The sequence below is a fragment of the Zonotrichia albicollis genome, chromosome 18 (genome assembly GCF_047830755.1).
Source record: "Zonotrichia albicollis isolate bZonAlb1 chromosome 18, bZonAlb1.hap1, whole genome shotgun sequence".
Classification (NCBI taxonomy): Eukaryota; Metazoa; Chordata; class Aves; order Passeriformes; family Passerellidae; genus Zonotrichia; species Zonotrichia albicollis.
In genome coordinates this window covers 10596556-10608292 of record NC_133836.1, presented here as the reverse complement: position 1 = coordinate 10608292, position 11737 = coordinate 10596556, and the positions used below count along the sequence as shown (strand labels likewise).

General features: G+C 48.3%; 1 protein-coding gene and 1 long non-coding RNA gene across 4 annotated transcripts; one reads left to right on the top strand and one right to left on the bottom strand.

The window, feature by feature from the left end:
• Positions 1 to 192: 192 nt before the first annotated feature.
• Positions 193 to 2089, bottom strand: COX6A1 (cytochrome c oxidase subunit 6A1). Of its 2 annotated transcripts, XM_074554355.1 has the most exons (3): positions 1688 to 1893; positions 1266 to 1405; positions 193 to 463 (listed from the first exon to the last, which is right to left on the bottom strand). In XM_074554355.1, exons 1-3 carry the CDS (start codon positions 1791 to 1793, stop codon positions 383 to 385), a joined length of 327 nt encoding a protein of 108 aa, XP_074410456.1. In that variant the 5' UTR covers positions 1794 to 1893; the 3' UTR covers positions 193 to 382. The 2 variants fall into 2 exon arrangements, with proteins under 2 accessions (XP_074410456.1, XP_074410457.1); XM_074554356.1 differs by lacking the exon at positions 193 to 463 and having other exon boundaries at positions 1688 to 2089.
• LOC141731153 (uncharacterized) lies at positions 1951 to 11161 on the top strand. 2 transcript variants are annotated; one of them, XR_012583089.1, is made up of 4 exons: positions 1951 to 2333; positions 9682 to 9800; positions 10181 to 10306; positions 10941 to 11161. It is a non-coding gene; the product is annotated as an uncharacterized LOC141731153 (long non-coding RNA). The 2 variants fall into 2 exon arrangements; XR_012583090.1 differs by lacking the exon at positions 1951 to 2333 and adding an exon at positions 5441 to 5573.
• Positions 11162 to 11737: the final 576 nt, after the last annotated feature.

Sequence of the window (11737 nt, the reverse complement as noted above, 5' to 3'; positions counted from 1 at the left end):
GAATATGAAATTGATTGATGTCCTATGCCAAATGCATTCCTGGTGTGTTATCAGACACAGGAACACGTGTTACCATGCAGGCAGTCAAACCCCTTTGCTCCTGCACTCTGTCCTGGGAGAAACCTTCATGCTTTTTGCCAACACTGAACTAAAAAACTCCAAAGGATTCAGGTAAACAAGTCAAATCCCAAATTCGTGTTCAGAATTGTTTATTTAAAGGGCCCCATCACAGGTACACACTGGGCCAGAACACCACTCAGCTTCATCACAGAAGAAACACAAGAGTTTCTGAAACTATGACCCCAGAAATGATGGCTCCCACTCAACATTCTGGTTCAGGACGGGGAGAGCCAAAGTTCTGGCTGTTGGCAGGATCTTGGTTTTAATCTTCATAACCAGTTGGGAGAGGGTTAACGTGGGGGTTGTGAAACAGAGTTTTATTCCCATCACCCCAGGGGAAACGCTGTTGAAAGAAGAAAGAAAATCAGCCAGTGGCAGCTGCTGAACAATCCCTACAAGCACCTGAAACCAAGAACAGCAGACACTCAAACATCAATTCTCCCAGGCAATTAGTGACAGGATAGGAGGAAACAGCCTCAAGCTGTGCCATGGAATGTTCAGGATGGACATCAGGAGGAATTTCTTCACAAAAAGGTTGCTAAACATTGGGACAAACTGCCCAGGCTGCAGGGGTCACCATCCCTGGAGGTGTTTAGGTACAGACTGGATGTAGCACTTAGTGCCATGATCTGATTGACAGGGTGCAAATCAGTCAAAGGGTGGACTCCATCTCAGAAGACTTTACCAACCTAAATGATTCTATGATCAGCTTGACAGGCTGAATTAGGCAAGCTGACTCCCAGGATGTAGGGGAGGCAAGAGCTGGAAAACTCTTGTCTCTCTTAGCTGGGAGCCACAGTCTCTAAACAGCACAATCGTTGCTCTTAAACAAACACTGTGCTGTATTATGAGGATCCAATTTTGAGTATTTTGGGATCTGTATGACTTTAAGTACAGCAGCTCTAGGACAGAAACATTTTTCAGCACGACATTGGGAGGATCACTCTGGGGTGGGAGGGCCTGTGAATGTCATGGGTACTTCACCAGAGCTGCGACAAACCCTCACCGCCTCAGAAACAGCTGTGAGTTGGTATCACAGCCATCTCATGTGGCAGTCGAGAGAGGAAAAGGCGCTGTGGCAGTGTCAGAGGAGGCTCTGCAGCCCCTGGTGCAGGACAGGAGGGCCGTGACCCGGGCAGAGGTACCTTGGTCCGGATGCGGAGGTGCGAGTAGGGCACGAACTCGGGCCGCTCGTGCTCGTGATGCGCCTTCAGGTAGCAGTTGAGCATGCACACGGCCACGCCGGGCAGCGCCACCACGAACGTCAGCGTCTTCCACAAGCGGGCTGGGCAGGGACAGCGGCATCAGAACCAGCACGGCTCCCGTCAGCGATACCGACCGCACACGCGTTACCGCAATTAGCGCATTAACGGGACGCTAATGAACCTGCGTCCCACGCTCCAACCCGTCTGTAACAGGATTCCGGGCTCATAGTTTAAGCCCCGGTTCAGGCCCCACCGAGCGCCTGCCGTGCCCCGTTCCCGCAGCGAAGGGCACCGGCTGTCAAGGGCAGCGCCGCGCCGGCCGCGGGCCCCGGCTCCGCCCTTGCCCCGCAGAGCTCCGTTACCTCCGCCCTCCTCGTGTGCCGCGGCCGCCGCCAAGCCGCGCCCCGGCAGGGAGCGCGGGGCGGCGGCGCCGAGCAGCAGGCGGGATACCCGTCCGAGCGCCGCCATGTCCTCCTGTCCGCACGGCGGGACCGGAACCGGAACCGCGCCAGGCGGAACCGGTGGCAGCAGCGGCCGCGCTGACCTTGAGCGGGGCCGCCCGCGCGCATGCGCCGCCATGCGCGGGAGGGGCGGGACAGTGACGTCAGTGCTGTGCGGGCTGAGGGGCGGCCCGGCGCCATCTTGGGGCTGAGGGCGGAGCTGGGGGAGGTCGGCCTGGGGGCGGTGACAGAGACACAGCGTGACAGAGGCATAAACTCGTTTAGCTTGTCGGTGACCTCGGGGAGCATCGTGTCCGTCGTATGACCGAACGTTACCGTGTCAGCCAGACCATGTCACTCAGTATTTCCTTAAACACCTCCAGGGGCAGTGATTGCACCTCCTCCCTGGGCAGCCCATTCCAATGTCTGATCACACTTTCTATGGAGAAATTACTCCTGATGTCCAGCCTTAACCTCCCGTGGTGCAGCTGAAGTCTGTTCTCTCCTGTCCTGTTGCTATTGCCTGGGAGAAAAGGCCGATTTTCACCTGCCTCCATCCTCCTGTCAGGTAGAGAGTGATGAGCAGTTCAGAGAGTGCAAAGTCCTCGGGCTGTGGGGTCAGTGAGGGGCTGGGGAGGTCCCAGGCATGAGGGGATCAAAGGGGCCCTCAAATGCTGCACTTCTGTTACCACCAATGTGTTTTTAATTACATGGATTCCTGGCATGATTCTACTGAAATAATAACATCACTTGAATGAACATAAGATCTCCTAAAAAAAATATTACAGATATCTAGGTTTTCTTTTAGTTCTTTATTGGGGCCTGGTGGTTGGCTGTTTGACTTTTGGACAGCACATTTTTCAGCACTTAAAACCCCACAGCAAAATGAGAGGATTCCCATGGTCCAACCGTTACAGTAAAAAAAGCAAAGAAACTGAGCTTTTGGGAAAGATTATGGTAGGGGCTGGTCTGAGAGGAATGACATGAAGGAATTGTGTTTTACTCCAAACAAGGTTGCTGTTGGAAGGAGGGGGTTGGTTGGTCATGTGCACACCTCGGTCCCATGGAATTGGCCACTTCTCTGTTGCCAAGACCAAGGAATGCAGCCTGGCATGGCTGTAAGATGGTGGGAAGATGTGTTTGCTGCTGGGGAACTGGATTTCTTTACCCATTTTCACTTGGAGCAGGGCTGGTGTCCAATTTACTGTGTGAATGTAAGATGGCCAGAACCTTGGAAAGCTGTTGTGAAACACACCTTGGCATAAAAATATTGCTCAGTTATTTACTTTATCTGGGCACTGTAAACTGTTAAAAGTGCTTTGGTTTCTTTGTTCTTATTTTTTTAAATTACAATTACATCTTCCAGTACTTTGCTTTTGTATGATTTTATTTAATGAATACTTTTGAAGACTGCTTTGTTTCCATACTGGAAGAAGTTATTCCCAGGTACTGTGTGTACCTGCACAAGTGTTCTGTCACCATGGACAGGATGCATTTTGTACAAAACAGCCCTCAAACTGCTGGGGCTTGCCATGTGCACACACACCTGCTCTGCTAAACCCACACTGGAGGGAGATTTTGCCTTTCCACACCTTCATCCTTTGGATTCAGGCTTATGAGATGTCTAACATATCAGACTTTTAATATGAAAAGAATTTGCATGTGGGGTTTTGGGGGAAACAGAAGATCTGAGAATTATTTGGTACAGTATTTCAGTGATAAAACTAAGACTGAATTCTGTATGCTAAAGCAAATTTGTAGCAGGAACTGTATAAACAGAACTACTCTTGTTTGTAGCAAAAAATATTTAAGTAAGCAACAGACACTAATGTTTATGAACAAAAGAAAACAAAGAATCAGCAAAATAAGCAAACATCTGCCTAGGATGAGGGAAAATTCTCTCTAAAATAAAACAGGTTTGTGAGCTGTGCTGCTGCTGCATGTGTTAACATGAGAGTGTTAAGCAGGGGGTGAGAGCAGCCAAGGTTTGCTTCTCCCAGGTTCTCCCTGACACCTTTACTCCTCTGACAGTCTGGAAAATGCCCTTTGGAGAGGGCACCTCAGCACAGCTCCCCAGGAGCTCACCCATGTAGCTCCAAGGGGCTCATGGACAGCACCTGGACATGTTTGTGTCTCAGCTGAAGCTGAGTGTGGCAGCAGGTTCATTACAGTCTGAGTGACACTGATTTAAAATGGGCCTGCCTTAGTCTTCATCATCCCAACAGCTGTGATTAATCTCTGTGTGAGCTGTATCAGGAGTCTGGTGGGTCTGATTCACATCTTTAAATGTAAATTAGGAGTGGCTGCTGGGAGACACAAAAGATTCCATAAGAATAATTTCTTTCAGCTGAGGGAAGACAGGCAGGTATTGAAAGAAACCTAGATATTTGAAGAGTATTGTGCATAATGTTTTGATGTAGTTGTGTGAAATGTGTTTAACTCTACAATATGTGCTGGTTGTTATCACTGTGATGATTGCAGTCCTCCTGACAGCACGTGTTTGTACAAAGCTGCGTGGAAAATGAGGGAACAGTCAGCTCTGGCTCTGCAGCTCTGTCTGAGTTATTGACCCATGGCATGGGAAACCCTTTTGTACTCACCACTCTGCCCTGCAGAAAGGGTTTCAGGTGGGGTTTTCCCCCAGGGAAAATCTGAGGGGCCTAGAGCTTGATTCAGAAAATAACTTATCACCTTTAAAAATGGCCTAAATCCCATATTTAGAGATCTCGGGTAGCTGTTGTTAATTGCTGCCCTGAGATGTGCAGGATGTCTCTGCTTTGGCCCATGCAACTGAAGAACGAGTCTGGACTCTGCACTTTTCAGTCTTGAGGTTGTTTATTAATTTTTATCTATAAAATTTTCTTTCTGCCCAGCTGAGATCAGCTCAGCAAGGCAGCCACAGGCACTCTGATCATCCCCGAGGCAGTGCTGTCCTTTTATACCACGAACTATGTATAACATATTTACACTTAATTCCCAATGCCTATCACCTATGTTGGACAGTGCACTTCTACTCTAAGCCAATCCCAAAGTGCCAACGTCACTGCAGAAAATGATGAAGAAGAAGAAGAAGAGCTAGACATGCCCAAGTTCCTCCATCTTGTCCCCATAACCCCCATACCAAAAATCCTACAATCTACATTTTCACCCTGTGATAATTATATTATTACGCTATTCAAACCTCTGTGACTTTCAGGTCCTCATACAAAGTTGGGAACTTGCTCCAGGGGTCAAAATCAAATCCCCAGGTGTTCTGGGCTGTGTGCCAGGGTCTCTGAGTCCCCCGGCAGGGTCCTCGGCAACTCTGGACACCTGGAGGGATGTACTGAATTCCAACATAGAGGAATTTTAATCAGGTACATTTTTACAAAAGATCCAGCGTCCCAGGAACTTTTTGAGGGCAGAAATGCTACAGAGATAGCTCTGAAAAGGGGAAAAAAAATATATATAATATTTGTATGTATGTATGTATGTATGTATGTATGTCTATTAAGTGGCAGCAGGCAGTCCCAGAGAGAAAGCTGAAAGCTGCTTCAGAGCAGTGGTGGGACAGGGGGAGGTCAGGCCAGGAGCTCCCTTGGCTGCCCAGTGCCAGTCCCGTGCTGGCCGTGCAGCAGTGCCATGTGACACTTTGGATCCTGTCACCGCTCTGTTTAGCACAATCTGAGCGATTGCAGCGAGCTGGTGGAGGTGGAGATCAGTGGAGTTGATGCACTACAGTGGAAAGGAATTTCTGTAGTGCAAAAGCAAGCTCGGGTTTGCATGGGCTGTGCACAGAAGTGTGGGAGCAGAAAGCTTTGGCTTTCAGGTAACGGCCCTAAATTTAGTGAGTTTAGTGGCAATCCGTTCCACTCTGATTCCGAATCAGAGGCCGCCTGCCAAAGACTCAAAGATTTCACCTCCTTTCCGATCCTTGTCCCAGCGGCAGCGGCGGGGGCAGAGAGGGGCAGGATCCAGCGGGGCCGGGATGAGCGGGGCGGGAGCTGCCGCCCGCAGCAATGCCGGCCCGGCCCGCCTGGGGGCAAACTGCAGTCGCTGGAAACGCCTCCGTTCAGCGCGGCTGGGAACAACAAACGCCTCTCTGGGACTGCAGGCTGTAATCTCATCCCCTGCGTTTTCGCGTGTTCAGGGCTCATCCCTCTCGAATAGCAATATTGCCTCCATCAGAGACTGTCTAAACAAACGCGGGGTTCGTGCTGCAAAGATAGCGTCTGTGTCTCAAACTCCGCAGGTTTCTGGAGGCAAAAGTTTTCTTCTTCTTCTCCCTGTAGTCCTGGAACGGCAGAAATCAATATTCTGACATCTGTAAATCCTTTGTTCCCCTTTTCACCAAGGCTTTATCAGCTTTGGGAGGGAGGGATGGGGGGAAGAGGGCGTTGAGAGAGCCATTGTCCCTTCTCTCGGGAATGATCTGGAACTACTATGCAAATCTTCATTTGAAGACCCTGGGAACTGGGGGAGGGCTTTAGCTGCGAGCTCAGTGGGAGGGGAGCTCTGAATCCCTGCTCACGCACTCCTGCCTAGTGCAAGGAGCTGGGAAGAATCTTTTGAACGAGCAGAAGAGACATTTTGTGCTTTGTGCGCTCCTGTGAGCCTGTGCACTCTTTATGTCTCCTGTTTTGTGCCTTTTTTTCTGCCTACTTCTTCTAAATGTTTGCATAAGAATTGGGGGCGGGGGTGAGAGGTCCAAGAGCTGCGATTAGCAGTGGTGAAGTCCGAGGGGCGCAGGGTGCAGCGCCTCTCCTGCCTCCCTCTCACACCCTGAGGTCTCCCACCAAACAGGGAGCAGCTGCAGTGCTTCTAACACACCTACATCCCGATTGCTGGCATTAGCATGTGGCACAGGCACAGATTCAGCAGAGCAAATGATTGAGCTGGTCAGGAGTAGTGCAGTAGAATAATTTGCAGTTCTGAAATGATCACGTTGTAGCCAGGCCTTGTCTTACAGGGGCAAAGCCCCAGAGAGCAGAACCTGCTCTGTGACACCCTGTGGGCTGTCCTGGCTTGGCTGCGAGCTCCGTGTCACCTGGTTTGTATTGGGGCAGGGTCACACGGACTGCCAACTTTCCTGGGAGTTATCCTGGATCCTCCGTAGGCCTCATGGAAGGCGAGAGATCCTGGCCTGACTTGTAGCCACATGGATGAACAGGAGAGTGGGGCAGGGACGTTTCAGATGCATATCTAGGCATTTTTGTGTTTATAACTACTGTAAAGGTAGTCACAGTCCTTTTGATTTCCTGACCTTCATTTTCAGGTCATCTGTCTCGTTGTTATGTTTTCAAACTTTCAAGGGTTTAATGCTCCAGAAAACTAAAATTTACTTTTGAACAATGACAGCCCTGGAAAATGGAACACTACTCACTCTCTCCTGGGTAGCTGAGAGGATGTGACACTTTAAAATCTCATTTTCTGTCAAAGCAGTAGGAGGACACACCCTGATTCTGTGTTACCTCCCATGAAAGCCAAGCAGTGTAAACCACTGGTGTTTGTCCTGCAGTGCTTCACTGCTGTGTGGGGGGAAAGTGCTCCACAAGCTTGGTCTCATATGCACGGCTGGGTCTGAGTCTGCTCTGGTTTTCCCTGTGGAACTCTAGCATGACTCAGCTGAGGGCAAACCCCTGGAATGGTGCTGGCTGGAGCCAGCCTGGACATGGCCTCTGGCTGCTGTCAGTGCCCCCAGCACCTGTGCACGCTCCCTGCCCATGCAGATCTTTTCTCAGTGCACTTGTTTGCATCAGGGCCGGTGTGTGAATGCACATTCTTCTCACCCACGCCTCACATACGCATGCAAACACACATCCTCGAGTGCACACAGCCATTCCCTTTCTCTCATGCACGTTTGTGCACATACACAGACCTTTTTGAAAGCTCCTGTTTTCAGAAAGGTTTTATTTATAGGTCCTGCCTGGTTGTGAATGTGAAAGAGAGAAAGCCCCTCAGAGGGTTCCTTTCATGTGTAAATCAGCCTAGGCTGAGAGCATTGGGGTCACTGAGAGGAGGATTTCACTCTTAATTACTCAGAGAGAAAGCAGGCAGGGGACTTTCTCAAACTAATAGGGTTGTTCTCTGCTGGGGAAATCAGCTTGAGACGCCCAAATTTCTCTTGCATCAGTCTTGGGGCTCTGATTCACGGGCCTCTTCTGCCAGTAGCAAGAGCTGCCTATGTGGCACTCGGAACAAACAGTTCAGCTTCCAAAACAGCTTACTTATTAGAGATGGTTATGCTCACTCTCCTAATTGGGTGTTCTTTGGAGACCAAGAGCTGACCTAGCTTGCTTTGGTTTTATGCTACTTTTATTGACAAAGATATTAGTCTGTGATAATGTATCTGTGACTCCATCCTCACTATTCTTTCTGACCTGAAAACTCACACTTCTGTGTGGCTGTCCAGATTAGTCCAGTGAGCAGGACTCTGAATTTGAACGTGAAACCAGCACTGAATTCCCAGTTCAGCCACCGAATGCCTTTGTATCCTTAGCTGTGGAATGGAGTAATCTCTCTGGAATGGGGCTGTTAAGAACAAAAAGTCAATATGTATTGTGCCAGTCTTGGAATAAGGCTGTGAATGCCAAGGTAAATGGGTGTGTGTGAAGAGATGTGTCTTTTTCCTGGGATGCAATACAAGCACGGGGATTCCTCTGCTGAAGTAGATTTGTCACCCTTCATCTCTGGTCATAAAACTGATTCTGGAAATCCACTGCAGAGGTGGGAGCTCCCAGTCACAAGGCACTGAGCTGTCCAGAGGGACTTCAGGGCCTGCTTGGGCCACACACACTTAACAGAAAGTGTGGCTGTCAGCAGCTGCAGGGAAGAAATCTGTGTTAAGTACTCATACAAGCATGTGAGTGTGCACTTACATGTTTTAACTTCACTTGACAAAATTTACACCTTCTCATCTGTCCCTCCTTTTCATATGTGGCCTCTGCTTTTCTGAATGGGAAATAAATACATTGAGGGCTGAACATTCCCAGCCCATGCACAAATAGCCTCGTGGGAGCCTTGATTCAGGATTCTTGGAGCTGTCTTAGTTCAGCTTGCCTGGGAAGGTGGAAGGGTTTGTCTGGAGCACCTGTTTGAAGATGCTGGCCCATAGTGGTGGGAGCCATGGGTAGATGAGGTCAGCAGTCTGAAGTATCTGCAGAGGTCACAGGGAAATGAATGGGTCATTTCTTTTGCAAATGAAGAGCTGCAGCCTGGAGCAGCCTTAGCAGAGCCCAGCATGTGGGTCCAGGCTGTTCCTTTTATGACCTGATGGAAATGGGGTCCAAAAGGACTTCCCTGATGGAGTTCTGTCTCCATTAAACAGCCTTTGTTATCTTTTCCTCCTGCAACATGCACTGGGTATAGAGCAGGGATTGGGGGTTATCCTGGATACCAGCACACTCAAGAGGATGAAGGTTTTATGGCTGTGTAGAAAACCTTGGGCTGCAGAGAACCCTTACTGCCTTTCCAGGAGGAAAGTCTTGGTTCAAGATGTAGAACACATGGATATTTCTGCTTTAATGCTCCTTTTTACCCAGCCTACACTAAAATGAGTAAATCCAAGGGCTGCTTTAAAACAATGCACATAACTGACTAATGGATTAAAAAGCCTGGAATCTGTTCTTCATTCTGGTGGTAAATTTTCAGTTACTCTGCAAAGCCCTGTGAATGCCTATGCCTCACTTTTTCTGCAAAACACTGAAGAGAGGTAGTGTGGTAGTGTTGGTTTTTGGTTTTTTGGTAATATCTTGAGGATTTGGGGTACAGGATGCTTTATACAAAATATCATTGTTAGCACTCTCTGTCAGCGAAATCTCTTTTAGTCTACTTTTATGCAACATTACTTTCTCTGAATTGTTGATTTAGAATTAATTTTAATGTTATATAAACAATGTCAGTTCTCTCTTGCCATTTGCTATTTTGCTTCTTTGCAGACCCCGGGGAACTCCTTTAGCTGTGACACTGTAATGGGAGGTGGAGACACCTCGAGGAGAAGGTCGAGACAGACAACATCAATTGCAGTCAACAACATCCTGACTCGCCTCGATTACAGGTTTGTGTGTGATCTGTGCATGCCATCTTTCCTATGCACAGGTATTTGCAATGAGGCAGGACATGAAAATAACTGTCTCCTTTGTAGGAGCTCTAGGAGCAGCTTCCTGTTATTATCATTGTCTTTTCACAGCTTCAAACAGAGTAGGGCAAGGTGAGTGTTTTAAGGGAAGGCAGCTAAAGTTGGAGTCAATGTACTCAGGGTTTTCCCTCACTGCTGTCGTGTTACAGCCATGACAAGCAGCTAGAAGTTAGAACAGTCCTAGGACTGCCAGAACTTACAATAAAGGGAAACCTGAACTTATGTTTAAATTTTACTTCTCAAACTCTGCTGTGTATTAAGGGTTGTTTTTTATGGCTTTCATCTCTATTTTCCTTTAGAAACCTCAGAAGAACTGTACACCCTTGAAATCTGTGTTGATGTGTTTTAAATTTATGATATGAAGCACATCCACTCTCAGCAGGTTGCAGGAAGGGGCCATAAAATCATAACACATCTTTGGAGGGGTAAGCTTGTTCTTTATTTCCTAGAAGCATCAGCTGGGTTTACACCACTTTGTGTAGGGAGAGCTGCAGGACAAGATGAATGTTCCTGAGGTCTCAGAGACAATTTCATGTGTGGGGTAAGGCTGAGGTTAGCTGTGAGCCTCTGTCCAGGCAGCAATTTGACAGCAGGTATGGGCACACAGTAGTGCAGGCTCTGGAAATCGCAGAAGCCTGCTGAGTTACTGTGAGCTGGAGGAGCTTTGCTGTTTGTGGGCACATAGCTCTGCCTGCCTCACATGGTGCAGACATAACTGAGACATAAAGGAGGCTGGCAAATTGCAGAACAGAGATGGAAGGGGGAACAGGGGGCTGAAGAAGAAAAGTTAAGAGTTTGTAGACAATGGGTTCAGGCCTAGTTGTGAATTCCTAGCAGGTTCTTGGTCTTTAAATGAAAACGTTTGTCAAGTAACATACTGATTTAACGTGGGAATTGGATAGATATCTGCAAAGGTTTTGTGGTTTTTGGTGTGATTACAAGAGATTTGACAGAGAAAGCAGTTTTACTTTCTCCCAAGGTATGGATTTGTTCATGTACCAAAACTACACAGGGCAGGCAGTATAGATGACAGCACACAAAACATATAATGTTTTACAGATTTGGACTGATTGCAAATAAGGCATGCAATGTGATTTCCTTCTGGTAGTGTCTGACCATACCATCAACAGCATTGGTGAGTTATCCAGGGCCTTGCATTGGCTGCACTTTGCTACACCTGGCTGCTGCTTGTGTCCCCTGTGCCACAGACCCACTCCCCTTTTCCCTGGGCAGTGCACCTGGCATTTCCATCCTGAGCAGCACCTTTCTTGTCCCTTCATCATGTCCTGTCACTGCACTGGGACCTCAGTGTCACCATGTAGAGCCTTGTCTGTACTCAGCAGTGGCTGTGATCAGGCTGCAGGTCTGTGCTGTGCCTGTCACCAAACTGCTGGGACAGATGCATTCCCCAGAGCACAGCCAGCAGCTCTGTCTGGGCTCTGTGTAACCCTTTTTGGTGCTTGTCAGGAGTGCAACAGGCTTGGGAGGCAGTCTCACTACCACACCTCTAGCTGATGCACAGGCTTGTAGTGTTTGTAGATTGGACCCTCATTTCAAATTTGTTTTTGTTTATTTGTTTTGGTTTTTAAACTTTCAAAAACTTTTTCTCAGACCCTGAACCATTCCTATGCTGAGTTAGTAAGGACTCACAAGTTTTTGGTAGATGTGTGCAGAAAGCAGTTACAGGCTTGGTCATTCCTGTAAATCATTGGACTCTTCATAAATTTAATTCTGGGCTTTTCCTTAAAAGCCCTCTCCCAAAGTGGACACAAGACAATGGACACCAGCAGGCACAGCTCCCAGTGACTGGGATATTGTCACTTATCCAAAAGCCTGGTGGGAGGAGCAGACATTAG